The sequence below is a fragment of the Manacus vitellinus genome, unplaced genomic scaffold (assembly GCF_001715985.3).
Source record: "Manacus vitellinus isolate BGI_N305 unplaced genomic scaffold, ASM171598v3 scaffold_5_pilon, whole genome shotgun sequence".
NCBI lineage: Eukaryota > Metazoa > Chordata > Aves > Passeriformes > Pipridae > Manacus > Manacus vitellinus.
Genome location: NW_021940682.1, coordinates 3,294,210 through 3,317,242, shown reverse-complemented (window position 1 = coordinate 3,317,242; position 23,033 = coordinate 3,294,210). Strand labels below are relative to the sequence as shown.

Below are 23,033 nucleotides of genomic sequence, written 5' to 3'. Positions count from 1 at the left end.
TTTAGCTCGTGCTTCTTGTTTCCTTTTGAAAAAGAACATTAGATAAATATTCGTCTAATGTAACTAGTGAAATGGCAGATAAATGGTAATCCACACTTGGTAAATACTTGAGCTACAACACAAGTTTGTAGGTAGACTTTGTTCTTCCATCTGTTCTTTGCAGCAAATCAGAGTTACTCTTTTTAATTTTGAACTATCTCTTTCATTCTAAACAGAGTTTAACATCTGAACATTTCAACATTTGAAAGGAATATAAACATTTAAAATATTTGCTGGTTTCTATTATCAGAGAACACTGATCATTCACTCTTTTTCAGACAGAGACTTTTAGGACAGTCTCAAGTTTGCACTGAGAAATCAAGACATCCACAGTCTGTCAGTAATACTCTTCATATTTTTTCTAACCATTTTCTTTCCCCAATGATAATTCACTTTCTTTCTTGATCTTATAAGGAAACTACCCTTCTCATAAAATCCACAAACCATTAAGCTTTTTGCTTATTTTTTTACTTAGGTCACATAAAAGGAAAAGATATGTATCTTCATGATTTTATTATGTCCCCACCTCCCTGGACCACAAGAATCCAGGGATGAATCCAGGCCTTTTTGAACCCCTCTCAAAGGAGAAGCTGTCTTTAAAATATTTGTAAAAGTCCTGTGAAAAGTTGCAGCTGAGTAGAAAAGAGAAACACGGTGTTCGTCCTTGGACTGTGGAAGCAGGTTGAGCTCAGCTGCTCAATACTCTGTTTTCAGCACTCAGGTAGATAATTCCATGTACAAACACTGCCTGCCAGCCAGAGCACACACAGCTCCAGACTGACTACAGCATGGGCTCTCCCCACTGTGCAAGAGGGGGCATTGGGGCTGGGGTGGGATAGGGGAAATGGAGGTTAATTAAATGGAATTGGTCATTGAATCCGCTACTCAACTTTCCATTTTGTCAGGAAATAGCCATTACTTTTTAATGCTGCCAGCCCTGGATTTATTCATTTGGACTGGAAATTTTTCTTGTCTATGCTTCTCTGATCCTTTTATGAGGATCCATACACACATAAGTAATAGATGTGAACTGCCATGCCAAAATGTATAGAAAAGCTACCCTAGGACAGGCTATATGTTCTGCTCTGTTTTGACTAGCCCATAGTGCCACTCCCTAACCTATCCAGATTCCTAAGGACAGCAGTGATCTCTTCTTTCTCATACAGTCAAGAATAGCAGCTTTCCTTTCTTAAAAGTCTGTACAGCATCACTCCTAATTATGATGCATGTCTGGCCCTAATTCTGGCACGACTCTAAAAAGAAGAGGACTTTAAAACTTTCCATGAGCCACAGGGTTCACTTGATTCTGAACATGGAAAACCTGATGTCCTGCATTTGTGACACAGTCACGTACAAATGCACTCCCTTCTTTAATACAAAACTTCAAATACTGTGGACTTTGATACCAAATGTTGTCACTACTCTTCTCTGTCTGGTGATGTTGCCACAGATCTTGTCCAGGACCTGTTTAAGCTCAATAACATGTATTACTTGATTTGAGCTAGTCTGAAAAGGGTGCCAGGCCAAACCAGCCGCCAAACAGCACTGAGCAGACAGGACATGGAAGTCTCAAAATGTTTCAAACAGCCTGCTCTGTAGAATTTTGTCAAGTGTACATATGATAACTACCAGCCTGGGGCCACCCGGGGAACATCTGCTCCCCTGGTACCCGGCAGAGATGATAACATTATCCAGCATGGCATGCCAAAAGCTCATCCTCTCCGTGAATTGATGCCAAACCAGGCTACATATGACATCAGTTTGTCCATCTCCCAGAAACCAGGCTGGGAGCTCACAGACTCCATTTGCCTTCTGAGTTATTTTGACGGACTGGGAGCCTTAAAATGTATAGTCACAGAAAGGGGGGGAAGGCATTTGAAGGAAAACGTCAGGGTTTCTCTTCTCCTGTTATTGTTACATTGCTGCAGCAGTAGCACCATCAGACCAGTGCCCCATTAAACCAGGCACAGTACAGGCTTGCTATAACAATGGAATTCCGTCAGAGTGTTTTAAAGGGATTTTTAAAATGAGGTCTTGCATATTATACACCTTCGATTTTTTCTACACACCTGTATTTATGAATATATAGCAGACAAGACTGCAAACATGAGATGCCCTCAGTACTAGTCACACTACAACTACGCTGCAAAATTCACCTAAATATATTTTACCAAAATGATAACAAATTCCAAGTGAACTTCAGGGTCAAGAAGAGCCCAGGAAACCCTTTTTTCACTATTATTAACAGCTGACTTCCTCTCCCAGTTTGTTCTGGACCGTTCTTTCTTCTTATTTCCCATCAGGCTTTTCTTCTACTCTTCCCTCATGCAGTCACTCTGTCTTTGTGTCTCTGTCAATTTGCTTTCCTCAATTACTTTCTCCTCCTTTCCTTTGTCTGTCATCTCATTAATTTGCTGCTCTTCCCTCCATGCTATTGCTATGGCTTTCTGCTAGAGCAGAAGATACAATCTTTATTTTCTTTTATCTACCTGTACAAGATACTTCTGCAGCACAAATAACCTTCTGACTACAGAACACTAAGCAAACTTACATCAAATTTTACCTCTTTCAGAGAATCTTCACACATATCTATTTTTTAATTTATGAAATTTTGAAGTGGGTAGTATTAATCACCATTTTAATAGCAACACTAAAATATTAAGTAATATCTGAATGCTACTAACAATATCTTAACATTAGAGCTAGAAGTGGAGCCCAAATGGTTCCAAATCACCTGAAGAAACTGAATTTTTCAAAAGTCCACACAGATTTCATAGCTAGCCATCTTCATGTTGGACATACACTTGAATTTTGAGGTTTTCCATAAAGCCAAGCCTATATTTTAGGCAGAAGAACGGACATTGTTGCAGGAAATGAGTTGCAGTGTCAAGAGTTTCTTGGGATAGTTACGTGCTCTGAAGAGGCAGGGGGAAGGGACTGTAGGGCAAACAGATTTTTCACTTAGTGAACATAAACTGCAAATAGGATTTGATGAATGAAATGTCACACTCCTGTATTTATGCAACAGAAGATATCCAGGTATGGTCATATTCTAAGCCTCTGCCAGTGCAGCAGGGGGAATACAAGAACTGCATAGAGCATGTCACGTTATTTTACCAAAAACTGAGTGGTTCCCCCCCTACTCCCTCCTTGATGTTACAAATAAAACATTTTTTCAGGCTCCTCCTGCCACCCAGGATAACAGGTCATGTTTAGTCACAAAGCTGTAACTGAAAATATACAGCAAAGGCTTGCAAGAAAAGCCTACTCCCATGGGAAGCATGGATGTCCTCCGGTCTAGGCTTTACCGGGATGGGTCTCTGACTGGTTATAAACCAAGGAGAGCAGTTCCAGCTACTCAGCAGTGACCTCAGAACAAAGAAAGGCATTTTCCTCTCCATGATGGTCTGCAATTTCTGCCCGTCTCCGTTTGATCTCTCTCTCAGCTGCATCATTTGCATAACAAAACCAAACCACAGCCTAAGTGTCCTTCCTGAAGCGACAGAACACAACGACAAGCGCTTTCTAAACCCCGGTGCAGAGCCGCAGGTAAGGCATGTGATGACAAACATTGGCAGCAGGAGCAATTCTCAGCCCAAGATCCCCTAAATTAAGCATTACCCAGCACAGCGGGGGACAGCGAAGTGCTCCAGTGAGGATACTGCCGTGTCCTGTGAGAGGGCAGGTTTGCCAGCACACAGCCTGCTTGGGTGGCATGAATTACAAGTTGTTTGCTACGGCCACCTCACAATAGTACCATTCACTAGTGCACTGGTAACACAGTGATTGGCAGATCTTTGGAACAGTACGGTGCTGCAGCTGGATAATTCCAGCATACTCCTGGTTTAAGCACAATGAGAACATTGAATTCTAATTATGTCCCCGCTTCAGTGTCCTTTCCCTGGGCAGAACAAGCCAAAATCTATTTTCATGTCTCTCCAGCAAAGTTGCACAAGGCATAAATTTGGCCATCTAGCTACACTGACAAATCTACTGCTGCTATAATGACAAGAAAATTTCCAGTATTTACTGTTTCATTCACAAAACTTCATGGATTCATTCCACACTGAGGGAGTATCCTCCCCCTTTTAAAAAAAGTGGTAAAGATTTTGCAGGACAAACAATGAAAACAGAGCTGGGAGTCAGGTAGCTGAATCCCTATTGTCCTACACTATCCAAAGCACACTGCTGTCCCCACAGAATGTTGCCTCTATACTCTGCAGCTGAGCACTGTCAGAAAAACAGCAATTTTCAAGGGTACTCGTGGCACTACAATGAAATCTGAGTTTGAACCCTGCATCTGCTGCATCGTGCAAAAACTCAATAACACTTCATATTCATGGAGGGCCAGCATCCATGGAAGTCAGGAGGTATCCTTTTTTTCACCTGCCTGTACATTGGCTCAGTCCTTTGAAGAGTCATGTAGTCTTCCAAACCAGTTATCAGGTGCAGCTATCACCTTTCAAGATCTGAATATATGCATACACAATGGGTGGTTTTGAGATGTTTAAATAGTTGGCAGCTCATTAACTAGTTTTCTAATCAGCATCTACGTTGCTCAGAGGTGACCATGGGTACAAAGGGGTAAAAATAGTTTCAAGAGTGATGGTATGTCTTGAAAGTATCATTTGAGCATTAGTGATCTGGAACACTTACTGACATGCTTCTCTCTGTCTGTCATCACTAGACAGAACTTCAAATTCTTTGAAGAAAGAGCATTTCTTCATGAATTGGATGTTGAAATACTTCTGGCTATGCTTTGGGAACATCTGACTTGCCAGAAAGTAACGATGGGAGCCACTCATGCTCAAAGCCACAGAATTTGAAGAGATGCACAGCCACAAGCTGTCTTTTAGCACCTCTGCGCTGCTTCTAAGCCAACACCTCCTCAGAGATCAAGCTGCTACAGCTGAGACTAAGCCTGATCTGTGACCTTCTGTCTGGGTAGACTCTGCCCTTCTGAGCACATGGACTGGCCCAGCAGTTGAGTATGTGATCAGCAGGCAGCATTCACACCTGCTCCAGAATGTCCTCTTTCACAGTGATATAATTAACAGTCACCTATTAGTTTTCAGAAGAGAATAATAACTTCTTTTGTTAAATCATTTTAATTTAACAGTTTATGATCTGCATTCTAATAATCATTTTGTGGATTAAACTGCCTGCTCTGTTAAAGTTTTCATGCTTTATGTTACTGTACCTCCATCTTCATTGATCCAGTAGAGAAACAGATTCATTGTTCCAACTTCAGTTATTTGGTGATCTTCTCCATAGAGCCACAAAACCTGCTGGCAGCCAAACTCCAGGGCTTCTTGCTGGGCATAAATAGCAGAACCATAATTCCTTCAGAAACAAAAAGAAAGAGCAAACAGTTATGACTATCTGGTTGGGTATCTTCTAATTTTTAAGCAAAATTTTGTGCACATCTACCTTATGAGCAAGTGCTCTGCACGGTCACTGCTTGTCCCTAGGACATTTTCTTTGGAAGTACTCTACCAGTATTTTACTAGATCATTTGTATCTACAACCCCAAAACTTTGAAGGGCTGAACAGCATCAACAGCTCAAACATATCCATCCAAGTTGTCTTAAAAATACCACTTGTTCCATATTCTGGACATTCTAATTACTGTAATTAAACACCATAGGAAAGCATTTATCTTTATTTAGCAGTTGGCATCCTGGAGAGAGAGGGAGCAACAATTACTCTCCAGTTCATGGCTTAAAAAAAAAAAACCAAGAAAAACATCATCTACCTCATGTCATATATCTCAGATTAACAGATGAGTAATATGTGTCAGATGAATCTCTTGTTGCACAAATATCAACAGAGGTAAGTTATTTCTTTTCTAGTAAAAGACATTCACAGAACAAGTATCTTCAGGAGCTCCAAATGGGCCTTGATGAATTCCATATCCTTGAGGAGCAAATGTTTTCCTAAAATGCTGCCTGCAGAGCAAATCTGACTGAATAACACCTGCGCTTAGGCCTAGTTCAGCAGAAAACTGCCAGGCTAAAGCCAATGCAGATAATTGGTTCTTTTTTCCCTTAAACCCCCAAACTCCCTCTGCAGATGGCTTGTTGGGACAGCCTGCCAAGGCAGGAGGTCAGCAGCCAGTGCTGCTCCCTGCCCAGTTGGCAGCAGGATGCCGTACTGGATGATGCTTCACAAAACTGATGTCTTCAGTGTCAACTGCACCAAGGGGAAGAGCAAAAGTATTATATGGACACCTTCCAGCTCCAGTTCCCTAGCTGGAGGTGCTGCAAAAAAAATCAGCTTGGCAGTAATATTCAAATAAAACTATGCAACTGCATTGTATAAATAATATTTGCGGAGTACGATTTTTAAATCTTTGTTGTAGCACATTGTTTGTTTAACTACTGCATTTAATGTCTCTGCATCTGCTGGATTAGGTACTTCACTAAAACCCAAATCTGCTTTGTGAGCTATGTAGAGAAATGCAGAACAATGTTTTCTTACCCTCCCACTTTGCAGTCCCCTGTTCCTCCTTTCCAGGCTCTTACGTATTTTGGATCCGCCCATAAGGATATTGGATTGAAGCTCCCACTTGCAAAGTAAGGGCCTACAGGGCTCAGTATGACATACAGGAGGGCTTTAGTCGGCTTCTTCACTCCAAGGGAAGGCTGAAAATAAGGAATGTAAACAAATCAAAAGTCACTGGCATACTTCAAACATCAGGTGCTTTTGAAACACTGCCTTCAGTGGAACTGCAGCATGAGAGCTTTTATCAGGACAATGCAAAGTGCTGCAATGAAGAGAAAATATTTATGTAACTTCCCCCCATCCAAGCAACATAACAACCCTAATTTTACAGACTGTCACCATTCACTTAAAGCATTACATTTACCTATATATTACTCTAATCTTCTCAAAGAGTTCCAACCTTCTGAGAATTCAGAATTTAGCTTAACAAGGTACTATATAATTACATGAATTAATCATAGCAGAAGCCTTCAAAGCCTTCTAGGGGAAGGAGTGGCAAGAACCACTGCTAGCAAGAACAACAGTGGAGAAAACAGTCAGCTGCATTAGTGAGGAGAATTAGCCAGTGCCACTTAGAACTGGCATTGGTAGAGTTGAGTGCTGGCATTGTGAATGACTGTGTGACAACTAAAATTATTTGCCTGCTGGAAACAGTTCACACAACAGCACAGGAAATAACCTGGAATGTAACAGATTTTTTTCCCCCTCTTCTCTGGGGGGTTTCCCATCCTGCAAGTCATCACCATCAATACTTGAAGGTGGAGATGAAGTTTGGTACTGGATAAAGTCTGAAGCCTCTGATAGGAGACTGCTTACCTTCATGATTCTGTAAAGCTTGGGACTGACAAGAGAATCACAAAATTATTATGTTGGAAGGCACCTCTGGAGGTAATTTTGTCCAACCCTCCTGCTCAAGCAGGGCTACATAGAGCTGGTTGCCCATGATTCTTGGGATCTTCTGTACAACTGAATGGGTTACTATTTTCTCTCCACTCACAGAAACCAGTCTTGTAAAAAGAACAAGCTCATCCTTGGTTTCCACTGAGAAAAAGTTACTAAACTTAAATGTTCAGGACCAAAGCTAAACAAAGCACAAAAAACTAAACTGGGAGGTGGAAGGGAAAATAATAGTATAATACTGGAATGATTGTAAAATTCAAATAGGCCTTCCCCAGGTACTGAAAGGGTTGTTTTGATTTCTGTCTAGCTTATGCCTTCAGAAAGATTTCTAACAAGATTAACTGAGATCTCGATACTTTTCCTGGCTTTTACAAAGATTGTGCTGCCTGGTTTCTAATTGTGTTGACTCATAAAAGCTTAGTAGGACATGAAATCTGGAAACAACATATGATGTAGTGGAAAGGCCAGATGTGTTGGCTAACCGGAAACAAAACTCAACAGCAAAAGAATTTCCAAAAAAAGGGGGCAAAAAAATCAATGTTTAATATCACTACTTTACAGTCACTGCGTGGAGATTCTTCCATCTGAAAATCTGCAACTAGTTCACAAGCATTAAATTAATGGAATCCTAGAACACACCTGAAATGTGCAATGGTGATGTATGGTAACTACTTACAGTCGTGGATATTGCTAAAGAGCAACTTGCCTAGTTTGGAACCCTACCTTCTTCAGCTGCCTTGTCCTACACTCTACCATGATAAGTTTCTCTCTTGCTACTGCTAAAAAAAAACAACAAACAAACACCCTCAAAGTTTTCATTAAAAGAAACTCTCTTGTTTCTAATTCCCCTTATCAACACAATAGGCTTGACTCACACCCATGTGAAACTCAGAGAGTACGCAGTAATACCTTATAGCAAAGGAGCTCTTATAAGGCCGTGTTTGTGTGGGTTCAATAACAAATTAACATGAGAATTTGTTCTCAGTTCTGTTAGAAGTGCCTCTCAGAAGAGCCATCTTAATTTACTTGGTAGAATCTTCTGAAATCACCTCACTAAGGTCAGGATGGAGGTATGGGTTTAAATCACAAAATGCACACAGCAAATTTCTGTTCCCTCATGCTTTCTTCAGACTATTAGGATTTTAAAGGCATGCATTAGCATGCCACAAATAACTGTCCTTTCAGTGCAAACCCTAAGTTAAAGTAAATTTTTGTGTTCCCACTCTGAGCAGTTAATCCAAGTTTACTTTCTGTGCTCTGAACCGATGTGCCCACTAAGTGGCAGTGTGGTCAACATTAAATTTGTGCAGTAGCGCTACAGGTGAGGAACTCAAAAGTAAAAACACAAAACCAATCTGCCCCAGAACTGTAATCCTGTCATCTACTGACTGCTGCACGTTTCCCTTTATGGATGGAGGCTTTTCTCTGATACCTAAATACACAAAGGTTAAGAGGGGGAAGAAGGCGTTTCGCACCTCGGTTCCAATTAAGGTAGGACGGATGTACAGGCTGGCAGCGGTTGAGTATGGGACCCACTCCTTTTCCACTTCCACGAGCTTCAGGATGCACTCTAACAGCTCATTCTGGTCAAAAGACTGGGAAGGAAAAGCAAAGGGAGAAAAGCAAATGGAGAAATATAGCTGGAACATTCTATGGTCTTTACAGATCCAGATGCTGCAAGGAACACTTCATCAGTTAATGTAACAGTGACAGCCCATAGAGGCTCATAGGACCTACATACATCATCTTGTTTTAGTTCATTCTTTACAGAATTAAAGATACCATGGTCTTGACCATTGTGCCTTTTTGTATAGCACCCTGCATGTCCTCCTCTGGTCCAAAGTATCATCCCGGGATACTAAAAAGGAGCCATTGACCCTTCTTGCCTCCAAAGCACATGGACAGAAACCTCAGGCACCACCTCTTCTGCTGAAGAGTGCTTTGGGTTACAACCCCAGGGGGCCAGCAAGTCTCCCAGTTCGTTACCAAGTTCCCGAGATCTTACAGCTAATAAGCCTAGGAGGAAATCCACTGGCCAAGATACAACTGCTAAAAGCAGTATTAAGTTGCTGGCACAACCAAACGAAGGCAGTCAAAGCCTCAATGACTCAACTGAAGTGGAAAGAAGAAAAGGAAACCATTAACACCATAACAGATTAATCAGCTGTCTGCATGCAAATACCTGCACCATTCCTCAGAAACAGACTGTACATCTGAAACAGTAGGGAAACAACAAAGAAAGCAAAACATTGTTCTGATTTTTTTTAAAAAAGCGTGTCAAACAGTTTCTTTCACTGAACAAGATCTGTTAACAAAGTTTAACTGGACTATGGAAGAGATAGAGCGTTTGATAAATAGTACACTACTTAAAAGTTTCAGAGGTTTGTACTCTGAAAATGGAAATATGCTCTGACTTATGGAGAGCAAGATGCCTTGGCTACGTACTGGCAGAGTTGTCCTCCTTGCTGACCGTGCCATCCTGTCCATGTTGAGAGTTGGCCGGAACAGGCGGATTTTGCCATCCACTCCTCGGTAAGCCTTCATTCCTTCAAACAGCTACCAAGCCAAAAAAAGGAGAGAAAAGAAACCAAATAATGATTGAGACGTGTCATCCTGCAGGGATCTGTGCAAATGCAGAGCACACCCTTTGAAAATAAAAAAACTTGTCCTGCTCACAGTCCTCAAACATAAATGCTAACTAGTGAATCCTGGCAACACACTCATGTGAGATAGGATTATGAAGTTTGTATTATGAAGATGACCTGTCTATAATTCAGGTGTGTCTTTCTCTGTCAGGGAACTTAATGATAACCTTTTTTTTTTTTTTTTCATAGTTTGGTTACAGCAATTAAAATTTGTAACATGTGTTTGACTTAACTCCCTTACATCCTGACTGATACCTACGACTAAGCCAAAACAGTATTCTCCCTTACATAAAGGATCTATAGAATTTTAAATTAATAATTTTTAGTTCTCTGTCCAAAACACATTTTTGGTAGGAAGTATAAGATAAGGTAATTAAGAGAATTCTGTTAAAAGTTCTTTCTGTAGTTGTAGCAGGATCTTAGTCACTTATTTCCCCATATATGCCTATGCTGTGGAAGGGGGCTTAGCCTGCATGAGAGATGGATGCATCAGCCTTATACTAGAGGATAAATGCATGAAAATGTTTTCTTTATATACTTTACAGGAAACTTAAATTCAACATAATCATCCTATCTGACTGCAGAATCCACACGACTGGTGTTGACCACCATTTTACCAGAAACCCCTATACAATCAGCGCCCTCCCAGCAGAATGCCCTGCAGCACCTCCTAATCACAGCAAAAGCCATATGCCCACAAAATACCCACAGTTATTTTCAGATAAATAAATACCCATAGTTATTTTTACAGATTGATAATTTCTGGTTATACTTATAGACAAAAACCTGATGTATGATATAAGTTCACACTAATAGATACATATATATATATACATGTATTATTTAGATTAAGTATTAAAAGGCCACTTAAGCTTATAGACAAGAGTTCAGACTTTTAGAATTTGTTTTCTAAAGCATTTCTTTATATGTGAATTTCAATAGAAGTTCTATGAATTTAACTGCATCACTGCTGTCAGTCTCCTCAGGCTTCTCCTCCTCTGACTGTTCCACAACGAGTGGTTGGAACTACATAACATGTTGTTGGAAGTCTACACACACAGCTTTTTTATTTGGAAAAAAAAAAATCCTGTATTTGTGTACAAGTAATGTAGTAGAATACTCCAGGTTTCATTATGATTAAATTCTGTAATATCTTCTCTCAAGGGTCAGTGAAACTCAGTGTTTAGAAATCTTTCGTGCAGTCCCATGGCAGAGCTAGGTCCTTCCACATGACAAATTTTAATTGGGTTGTAACTGGGTTGCAGGAATCCTGACAATTTTCCTCAGGCTATGTGCCAACTAAGTAGCAGAACCAGAATTAAAACCCAGAACTTTTTTACCTTCAAAATTTAACTTATTCCTATGGCAATGCCAACCTTATTAAAAGCTTTACAGGCAGTTTTGAAAAAGAAATTGTTCCCAGGGTAAACACTGTAGCTACAAGAAAAAAGGTCGTATCTTTAATAAAGGATGGCATAGCTGGTGATATGGATGATACTTGGAAACAATTTTTAATTGGGCCGGTTACTAACTAATGCCACGTTTTTGGAATGCTACTTTCTTATCACTTTTATCCACCCCACCCACCCTTCTCCCAGACACATTCACAGAACTTTTAATGAGAGGGAAAACGGAGGAATGCCACTACTAAGATCTGATCGATGGTTTGAGAGAAGCAAGAATCACATCATTACTGAAACACAAAGCCTTCACAAGATGTTAAATATTTTTCTCCAAAAATAAATACTTTTAACCTTCCAGAGCTCAGTAAAACCTTTCACTCATTAAAAGGGAAGATAGTAATGTGTTCCAGAAATGCTTAAGTTGAATAAAAGCAATTGTTGTGGTTTGGTTGATGGTTGGTTGCTACAATGGTGTGAAAACAGTATTATCTGACATCTGTACATCACGGGAGCTGGATCTGGAGTTCAGCAGATCCAGATTATCACACTGCATCATGGAAGGCAAGGAGGAAGGGGAGGGAATGCCAAATTCATCACTTTTATTATACCCACTGTGTATTCATTGAGCCACAGCAATGACACCAGATTCTCCTCTGTCTGTCCTCTTGGCTAGAGGAAACGTGATGCAATAAGGATAAAAGAATAAAAAAAAAAATGGAAAAAAAATAAGAGCATATTCATATTAGCAATGATTTCAGACTGGGCCAGAGGCCAAGCATTAAAGCAATATGGTACTAAGAGTGAAATATAGATTTGGGACTCCAGCGTGGTTTCTTACTTCTTGGGCAGATCAAGAGCTGCAGCCTTAGTCACAGGGGCCTGTTTAAATTTCCACAGGGCCTTTGAAGGCTTGGTGACTAGATGGGGAAAAAGTCACTAAACACAAAAAACCAGTGAAGGCAGGAGCTCAAGGACAACAAGCAGGGAAAAGCTTGATCCTTCCCTTATACCTGAGGTTAAAATAAAAAAATATAATAATAATAAAAAAGAGAAGTAATGAAAGAAGCACGAGTAACTCCACACACTTCAGTGGAGACACTCCCACGTAGCCAGAAGTGGGAGGAGAAGTGGGTTTCCATTTCAGGATATGTGCTCTACCAAGGCTCCCACACAGGTGTGAGTACAGCCAAAGCTGCTCTGGAGACACAAAGGGCAGCTTTAGACAGAAAGCAGCTAAGCACGGAAACTGTTAACCACGCTGGCTTCCGACTTAACATTTCACTTCCCAAAGTTTCTTGTACACTCTCTGTTTCTTGTTGTACACTCTCTGCTTAAATACATTCATGTGTGCTGAATGCATCATCCAGTTCTGAGCTCTCCAGACTCGTTTGGAGTTTCAAACAAGCACCTCTCTAGTCTGTCCTGCAATCCAACCTATCAACCTTTAAACCAGCTTAAAATAACTTTCACAAGGTGCAGGTTCAGTCCCCAAACTAAAGCTGCTCTTGGAATTTCTCATGGTCTTATCCAGCGCTGCATTAAGTTACATCAGAGAGAGTGACTGGACCCATCCACTATCAGTAAAACAGAATGCTTTCTCAAATGGATTTGTCACCACACAAGAAAGGGCTCACCCTCACTAGGTCAGAATGTTAAGTGAGCTAGAATCCACAGGCCAGAGCTGCTTCTGAGTTGTGCTAACACAAACATAACCCTGTTGTAAATAATGCAATTATTCTGGAAGGACATCAGTGAACAAAACAAAACATAACTCAATACTAACAAACTTAAGGCAGTAATAGTCCTTGTGTTACAAAGCTGTGGCTTCAAGAGCTAATAAAACAAAACAGTGGTTTCCAAATCAGTTCACTACTTACTTCTATAGCATAATGCAGGGATGAGGAGGCTGGATGCAATGAAAGGTTCTCCAGTGGCTTAATATAGGGTTTCTCCCATCCTGAAGCCAAGGACCATTCAATTGTCAGCATATTATCAGTGAACACAGTTCCAAATACCAAACCACTGGGGTCTGGTTTTTCCTTGAAAGTTGTAGCTGGTGTGATAATCAAGTCGGAAGCCTGAAGGAACACGGAGACAAAAATGAAGCGTATCAAAATAATTAAGGCAGACTGATTTAAAAATGATTCTGCATCAGTGAACATGGACAAACTTTGATATTTTCTCTGTAGGGACATTTAATGACATAATGGTTACAGGCAGATAACCTCAAAGTAGCTGGCAAAGTATTCACACTGTGCACACACACATATACACGGTGCTGTTATACAAGAAGCAGCATATTTTGAAACCCTGCTAAGCTGGGGAAGCAGTACAAGGTGCAAAACCAGAAATCAAATGAAAATCTCTTGGACACTTAGGTTAACACATCTGTACAAGTTCCAGAAACACCCAGTTGCTGTATCTCAGAACATAAGCTGATCACCAGAAATTAATCCCTCTCACAACTAAGTGGATGTTATGCCAACTTTCCATTAATACATAAAACCAATGTGAGATCAGAGCCAGCAGTCAGCAAATTACCTGTGTCACAGCTTGTTCATTCACATTCTTACTTTCCTAGAAAGATCCCATTGGTAAAAAAAGGCTAAATGTTTCCCTGCATGAGGGATTGTAGCTGCAGAGATGTACCCACAGGGTTTTGTGCTGGTTTTATCTGGGATAGAGTTAATTTTCTTTATGGTGCCTTCTATGGTGTGAATCATCCTAAAGAACAGCAGGCAAGGAAGGAAAGCAGGATCCTCTTTTATACACAGGTATGGGCTAAACAACTAGAGAGGGCTACAGAGTGGGCAGATTTGATCCACCCTCTCCATTCTCTTTCTAGGCCATCTGAGCATTTAAACTGTGCTGGTCAGAGGCAAGGGAGAATTCAAAGAATCATAATCAGAGCTCTGTTTTCCGTCCTAACATGACTCAGAAAGCACTGACTCTTATTACAGACCCCCAAGTGAAAGCTTGCTCTTCCATGTTGGGTGCATATAGAATAGACTGGAACATAAGTAGTTCAGACTATTGTTAAAATGATTTGCAAATGCACTAAAAAGGCAGTTCTGCAAGACATATCACTGACTTGGCCTTCTCAAACCCAGCATATGTTTTGCAAAATGAGTCAAAACCAGTCCCAAGCTTCTGAAAAAGAACACATGCACTCCTGCTTCTGTAAACAACCTAACTTTCAAGATGTCTTTAATGCACAAAAGCCTGGTTTTTATTGATTGGTTGTTTTGGTTTAGGTTTGGTTTTGGTTTTTTTTTTCCTTTACTTAATAGCTTAGATGTGAAATTAACTTAGAGCAGGAGCACATGAATAGCTAAAAGCCTGTTTCAAACTCTCTCCAATTATAGGGCTTGTCTAGATATTACAGTTCATTAGCCTTTTTGAACTAATACATAATCTGATAAAACAAAAATTACTCTTCTTAACTCTTCTCTTTATTCTTCTGACAGTAAATGTTCCAACAGGAAAAGCACTACTTATTGATGTCCTGAAAATAAAAATTAATTTTACCTGGTAACCTCTTATCACGTGCTTTAGAAAAAAAGACATCACAGAAGAACATGGATCAAAATAAAAGCCACAGAGGAGTGTTTGCCATTATCCACAATGCAAGACTCAGCTCAGGAAAAAGCTCATGCAGGAGCAAGATGTCAGTGGGGCTTTCTCTGCACACAATCACAGCTTCTTCCAGTGGTATCAACAGCTCTCCCTGGAGTCCAGGCTTCCTCCTCACCTCAGTTCACTTTCACTGGGATAATTATCTTTACAATAAGCTGGCCTGGGGGCCATAATTATCATATGGAGTCTCATGCCCTAGAACTCACATCAGTGTGCTGACTCCTGTTTTTATGCCTCAGTTTGCCACTTCCTCAGTGGTGGAGGCACAACTAGTTGAAAGGCAGCACTTCAAAATCGTTTGCTAAGCTCGTTGGGGCTAACAATTAACTTTTATTTGAGGATGGGGAAGGATTTTAACCTGGCTATTCTTACAGACCCACAAGCACACGTGGAGGGAGCAGCAAGCTGCAGCCACAAGCAACGAAACATGTTCACTTGGGAGCATTTGGGCTCCAGTTTTGCCACCAAAGATACTTCTCCAGACTTGGAGATGTGGAGTTCAAGAGGCCAGCTAAGAACTCACTGCTGCAAGTGACTGCTCAGAGCAGTGGCCCACACTACTTAGTTCTCAGCCCCAAGGACTGGGGACTTTCTGCAGTCACAAGCAGAAATCACTCACTGGATTTCAGGTTGAGTCACTTGAAGGCAGAAAGTGTAGAGAAGTAGGTATGATGTTTGTTCACAAAAGAAGTAAATAATTTCCAGAACACAGAGCTTCCTGGAGCTGCACACTCTGAACAAGGAGACCAACTACTGTTTCTTACCTCCTTTATCATTTAGGGAAACCTGCTTTTGTTCAACCATCGTGCCAACACCTGATTCAACCATGTCAGGTACAGCACTTCACCCATAACAATTCCTTCAAACAACAGCAGGAACACCCTGTATCAGACCTCAAATATAGGTTAAACTGCTCAGACCAGTAGGGCAACTATCATTCAACAGGCAAAAGGGCAGTTTTTCTCTCATCCTTATAATCCTGTTAAGCTCTCAGAAGCTGCACTTAAGATTTTTTTGGACATTAGTTTCTTAAGGCTCTTTCCCCTTACCCATTATAATGTCTTTTTTCTCCTTCTTTTTACCAAGCAGTGCAAGTTAACAGTGTACAAAAGCACCTAAAGCTTTCAGAATCACAATGCTTTTCACGCCAAGACACCATCAAGAGCTGCAACGCATTTAATGTTTTTTTTTCCAGGGAGGGTGATGCGCTGGGAGGACGGGTGGGAGGATCATCCTTGGAGTACTCTGCCCCACAGTGTGGTCTGTACAAAGTATTGCCACCACCCTCAACCTCTGCTAGGTCCCTGAGTAATAAGGTTCCCAACAGAACACTTTGCCTGGCTCACAGAGTCTTTTGGCTTCACTTGATCAAGCAGCACCAGCAGGAGGGAAACCAAACACTCAAAAGAACCTGCACAATGGGAGCAGAGTAAGGCCAGATGACTAATACCAGGGGTACTGATTAAGTATCAGTGCCTATTACATTAATATCACTCATTAAAAGATTATCACAATGCTCCCCTGGTATTACCTATGACCTTTATAAACAGCAATTTATTTCTTTCCTTTGCCAACATTCCCCCAGCCCTGAAAGCATCATGTTGAGGATGCATTAGGGATTGGCATTAGCACCCATCCAGATCTCCACTGTTTGTACTGCCAACACACAGGGGAAGTTTCAGCTGGTTTATGTTTTTCTTGCTTTGTTTACCAACATGTTCTCAAGCACCTTCTGGCGCTGCTGCCTAATAAAAACCATTGAACTGGAAGGAAAACCAGTAAAAGCAGAACAAAAAGGGTAAGGGAGGTAAAAAAGAAGTGGATGGGACACATGATCTATTGAGTACAGCTATTTGGCCTCTCTTGCCTAAAGCAGAATGACATAGTTCCAGGCCTGCAAACTCTCCAGGTTGCAGCAGAACAGCACATACAAGATGTATGTGCCTATGGCCCAGCCAAAGATGCTCTGGTAAGGAATAGGAAGAATCAGATTGCCTTGCCTGTATAGGGAGTGGTGGGAAGCCAGTTGGATAATGTTGATTTTCAAGGCTTTCATAGTACACCTACAAACAGCCAGTGGCTCACACAGACACACTTTCTTTGAAAAGCCCCTCATCTGAAAAGTGCCTGCTGACTCCAATGCAGCATCTCCCAGGGCAAAGCTTTACCCAGCCCAAGTAAAGAAGATATAATGTGACCTCTGGAAACTCAAATTCATCATTTGATCAAAACAGATCATTTCAATTATGAGCTGGGTCGAATTAAAAGTGACGTGCTGGCCAGTGTCAATTCTAACCAAAGCTGCAACAAGACATCCTGGTGCCTCTAGCCAAGTTGTCAGCTTAAGGCTTGTTCGACCCAGCCTTTGCAATACCCTTAAGTGGATCTGGAGCTGAGAGCAGCCTCTGGCCAGAGCTGTGACTGTCATTACTCCATTCCTACCTTTCTTACCCCAGACAAATGTCTCAGGTAGGTACAGAAGGCAAGCACATATTTTGTCCTACTCTTTCCACCAAGTTTTGTCAATGCCTTCCCAAATGACCCTTGGCTGTAGCTATTTTCACTGCACTGAAAATACTAGACCACAAGCAGTAGGCTGGGAAGCTCTAACAGGTGTAACTCATTTGACATACCTAAATTTTTCTAAACACTGTGCTGGGTCAGGCATTTCTCTCACTTACTTGAGTAAAAGCAGACCTGGCAGCCTCAGCTGTAAAATAGCTTACAGGTTACCTCACCATAGCAGCAAGTTTCAGCAGAGACCCTCAACACATTAACATCCACTCAGTGAGACTGACTGTAACCTGTTCTGAAGTAACCTCCCTGACTTCCAGTCAAGGTGATTCATTCAAGATCACGAAGCAACCGCAGTAATTATTTTTTATTACTTATGCTGAGTCTGTAAGCGTATTCTAGGAAAGATCAGGGCCTTCTGATGCAATAACAAACATGGAAGCGTGGACAAATTCAAGTAACTCGTTTTGCCCTTGCACTTGTGAACGGCAAAATGTGGTTGCAGCAGTGGAGCCAATTTGGAGAGGCAGACAGATTACAAAGAGCAGGGGGAATTACTGTGAAGGGAAAAGGTGACAGGGCATAGCTGGGAGGAGCTGGAGGGACTGAGACTGGGACTAGACAGAATGGTTTTGAGGAGGGCTCCAGGGATCAAGATCCTGCCTTTCAGTCCTTATGGCTGTGGCACCCTCATTATTGCTTCTGGGCCCTCCCCAGCACACACATCTCTATCCAAGGAAGCCATTCTTTCTGATGGAGCAGCTACTTTTGCCCCACAGCACCTTCTACCTGGCCTCCTCCTAAATGACAGGCTGAGGAGAAAAGGTCTGCACTGCCAAGGAGAACCAGTGATGGGGAACTTTGCTCCAGACCCTTCCTCAGCTCTGTTGCTCTTCTCTGGACATGCTCCAGCACCTCAATGTCTTTTCTGAAGTGAGAGGCCCAAAACTGAACGCAGGATTCAAGGCACAGCCTCACCAGTGCTGAGTACAGAGGGATGATTACTTCCCAAGTCCTGCTGGCCAAACTATTGCTGACACAAGCCAGGATGCCATCGGCCTTCTTGGCACACTGGTGTTCACACACGTTTGGTTGCTGTCAACCAGCACCCCAGATCTTTTTCTATCAGCCAGCTTTCCAGCCACTCTTCCCCACAGCTGGAAGGTTTCCTGGGGTTGCTGTGAGTTGTGGTTGAGTGCCTGACAGGTCAGGAATCAGACCTGTGCAGACTGGTGGTGGGAACGATGATGGGACATTGAACAGATCCTGGTTTTCAATATGCTTAAGATATCACTCCAGAGCAGTGCTTTGCCCACGTGGGATGTTCACATGTCTGAGCCCCATCTGCCCCACAGTCTCTGCCTTGCCCAGGGTGCCCTGGCTGGGCCAGGCTCCAGCACCCTGGCACTGGGAGCACATGTCCTACCATGTCCTGGGGAGCAGTGGGAGCACACCTGGGCTGATAGTGAGGCTGCCACCAGACCTGGGCCACCCTGGGCCCCCTGCTCTGGGCTCCATTCCCTGTTCTGGCTGAGTTGGGATGCCTGATCCAGGCACTGCCCCAGCTGCCACAGCATGGCAACAGCCTGGGCTCAGGGAAGCTGCAACCCATTGGGGTCAGGCAGTGCTGCCAATTTTGGGAGGTTGTGGATACTAGGCTCACCAAAGTTGCTTGTTGGTTCACTTTTGGAAGCCAAAAACCTCTTTTTTTTTTTTTAAGGAGGCTTCTTTTTGGCCTTGCAGCCAATGAGCAAGACACCAGCTTTCTCCTCTAATTCAGCTGTGTTGTTTCTCAGATGTCCAGCTGCAGGTGGCAGAGGATTGCACCCATTTTCTTGTTGACCTGAGCAGTGATCTTATCTGGTTGGAGAAGCTCATCTATTAGATATTCCAGCCCAGCAGCCTCATACAGAAGGATTCAAGCTACTCTGTGTTGGATGTAATTGCTTCTCTAGAACAGGTACTATGAGCAGCCCACAGGGAATTGCAAATTGGTCCAGGAAGAGCCTTCCACCCCATGAACCTGTTTTCTGCAGCCTGATGTCATGAATTATGCTTAATATGCTACTGCACGAAAAATAGCTTGTGCAAAACTCTTGAGAGGAATCAGAGGTGACACAGCACCTCATCCATCAGTGGCATCTGAGCAGAGCCAGGTTGAGCAACTAGAAGGTAGGAAAAGGTTATGGAGACTATATGTGGTGTTAGGGCAACTGGTATTTTCGTCCTCCATCGAGACAAAATAAGCAATCACCTGTTCTGCCTGTTCCCAGACCTTGTCTTAGAAACAAAAATGCTGAATATTGCTACAGTAGATGAAACCAACTGCACCCTCTTCTAGCAGGTGTTACTTTTGTCTAGTTTGTCTGACTTACTATCTCTCAGCTCTATCCACTAATCCCTAGCTGACACCACAGCAGCATTTACTTCAGTAAAAAAAGAGGATATTTATGTCCTACAGGCCTTGAGTAAACCAAGGTCTGTGGTTTGTTTCTTTTCCCATCCCTCTTTCTTTGGAAAAGACTGTTAGTTTTCTGAGGCAGAGACCATCACTTTTCATATAGGGCTACACCTGTATGGCTCTGATACCAATAATTAAGTCTATAATAAAAATAAGAAGAACACTAAGAGTTCTATCAACTCAGAACAGAATAAAAAAAGAGTCAAATAAATCCTTAGAAATCTATTGCTAGTTTGTAGTTATAAAATTAATGTTAATGTAAGTTATCCTATAATGCCTTTGTCATCAATACTATTTCAAATTTACAGCAGAGCCTGAGGCTTGAAAATGGAAAGCGTGCCAAGATATAATAAGATTTGAACAGGAAGAAAGCTCTAATTTTCCTACTATAAAAAAAAAAAAATCAAGAGAAACAAAATATATAAAAAAAGGTCTTCTGCAACCTCAGGGAAAATACCCAGAATTTTTTCAGCGTAAAGCTTCCCTGAGACTTCATCTGAGAATATGTTAGCACATGTAATTGGACTGGGGCCTGGAATCGTTGCATCAGACTGACTGTGCACTGGGTAATACGGGGTATTACTGGGTAATAAACCACAGAACAAATGACAAAGCAAAATAAAGTCAAAGCTCTGCATCAGCTGCGAGTCAGTCATGGAAACAACAGAAAACATGGCTGGAAGGACTTTGTCTAGTCCATCCTCTGCAAGGCATCCAACCTAAACTATTCATAACAGATACTTATCAAATGCTTGTTAAACCAAAGAATGAAATACTGCTACACTCTGCAAGCATTGGGAAGAAAAGAAGGGTAGCACAGCATACTGCTGGCTTCTTTAACCTTTCCCCTGATCTGACAGATGCCCCAACTCTGATGCAGGAATCTTTGATCCAGAGCAGTAGGCAGGGAAGTAAACCTGCTCTGACAAGACAACAGATAAGTGGCTGGAATTGACATAAACTTCTTGCCTTAGAGAATGAAAAGGGCACCCAGGGCAGCAGCACAGCTGAAAACACAGTCTGAAGCTCCCAAAACATACCAGAAAGGAAATAAAGACGTTGGAAAGCTACAGTAAGGCTGGACTATAAAGCACTGAAGAAACTTTGTTCTAAAAAAACACTCAAGCACATAGATAATGCATAATATCATTTAATTCAATAGCACTAATTAAATTTTAAGAGTTTTTCCATATGTTGCTGAAATGCTGCCCGTGCAACTTCCCACTGATTTGACCCAAAGCCCATTTAAGTTAATCAAGACCCCTTCCTCCAGCTTTGTAGGAATTTGGATTCTAAGGGAGGCAAAACTACCTGAATCTTTATAGCCTCACCCATTTCTACTACTTCAGGAAAATTATATGGATTTATAATGGTTAGATTTGGGGTTTTTTTTCTCCCTTATTCATTAGTCTTTCTCCACTTACACGTTTCAGAAGACATGTTCTTGAAGTTAACAAAGATGCAAAAATGGGGTTCCTACAGATCCTAAGGAAACCTTCTACCTCATACTAAGGAAATCTTAAGGAAAGCATCTATTTGATTTTAATGAGGTTACCTACTCTACTCCAGTTAATCTTATTTTCAGATATATGAAAAACAGTCATGTATTATCTATCAAAAACTGTATAAAATATTTCAAATACGATTACCTCTATAAAATTCAAACCACCAAGATGCTCATAAGACTATTAAACATAGGGACAAAAACTAGACACATTATCACATTTCAGTCCTTTAAACCACTTCTGTTTGCTAACAGCTATTCCAATTAACTAAGTGGGGTGATCAGAAAGTATGAGCAGTCTTTAATGCAATCATTGCACTGGTCTGAAAAACACACTGCTGTAGCTCACTGGTCGAGTCAGCTGTATAAAAATCCTCTTTGGCCATGGAACTGCATTTCACATCTGCAATGTAGATATACCTGGGCTTTAGATTAGAAAGAAAGAAGCAACTCCATGTGGGGAAACACAGACTGCAATTCTGTAATAGCAGAAAGTCCTCTCGCAGACTCATGTGCAAACATTTCCATAAAAAAACAACTAGGACCATTCTTCACTAATGGAATACATTAACTAAGTACCTTACTCACATGATTCACTATTAATATATACTGCTTCTTCTCAAAAGATCTGACAGCTTGGTTGATGCAATTCCTGATGCTGTGCTGCTCCTTGCCTCACAACCGCTGTATTTCTGCATTGTAGCATAAACACAATGTTCCATTTTTAGAAAGAGTTTGCCTGGGAGAAGGTTTGAGTCTAACACAAGATGAGGGCTCACAATGGCCTGTGACACAAAACCGGAATAAAGAGATCTCTGACATTTCACTGATAACACATTTTGCACAGCAGTGCAATGTTTTAGGTATAAAAATAATGCTGTACGAAAACAAACCTTATAAATTTGGTCCACAAAGATTTAAGACATGACTGTCTCCTGGTTTGGGAAACATCATTTCTATTTCACATGAAGCAAGCAAAACACAAAATGAGGTATTTACATCTAAGCTTCTCGAAAAGAAGTAGCCATGTTGAAGGAGGATGTGAATTGCAAACCTAAATCTCATACAAACAAGTTGGAAATATTTTGCCTAAGTAGCCTGGGCAGTCACAAACATGTTAGGTGGAGTAGCCGAGAATAGAATCATAATCTCACATGTCCAAGTCCTGAGCAGTTGCAATTAAATCTTCTTACCCTGATTTTAATAAGCCTGTAGACATGCCAAGAAGTGGATTCATGGAATGCAGGCATTCAGCAGTCATAATTTCATATGGAATTTCAAAACCTTCTGGAAATATAAAATGCTTTTATCTTATAGTCTCTTACATAGAGGTTACGGGAATAATTTCAAACATTCAGTTAACCACACCTGCCTTTTTCTCTTATTCCATCTCTCTCTCACACTGGTAGAAAGAAGGAAAACTCACA

The 23,033-nt window shown here is 41.4% G+C and overlaps 1 protein-coding gene across 1 annotated transcript in view; it reads right to left on the bottom strand.

The window, feature by feature from the left end:
* Positions 1–23,033, bottom strand: part of BCAT1 (branched chain amino acid transaminase 1) — a 47,371-nt gene that overhangs the window by 15,949 nt on the left and 8,389 nt on the right. The window contains exons 3-7 of the mRNA XM_029963389.1: positions 13,369–13,569; positions 9,889–9,999; positions 8,919–9,038; positions 6,520–6,683; positions 5,240–5,382 (exon numbers count right to left, since the gene is read on the bottom strand). Coding sequence (XP_029819249.1) covers positions 5,240–5,382; positions 6,520–6,683; positions 8,919–9,038; positions 9,889–9,999; positions 13,369–13,569 — 739 coding nt within the window. The remainder of the gene's footprint in view (positions 1–5,239; positions 5,383–6,519; positions 6,684–8,918; positions 9,039–9,888; positions 10,000–13,368; positions 13,570–23,033) is intronic.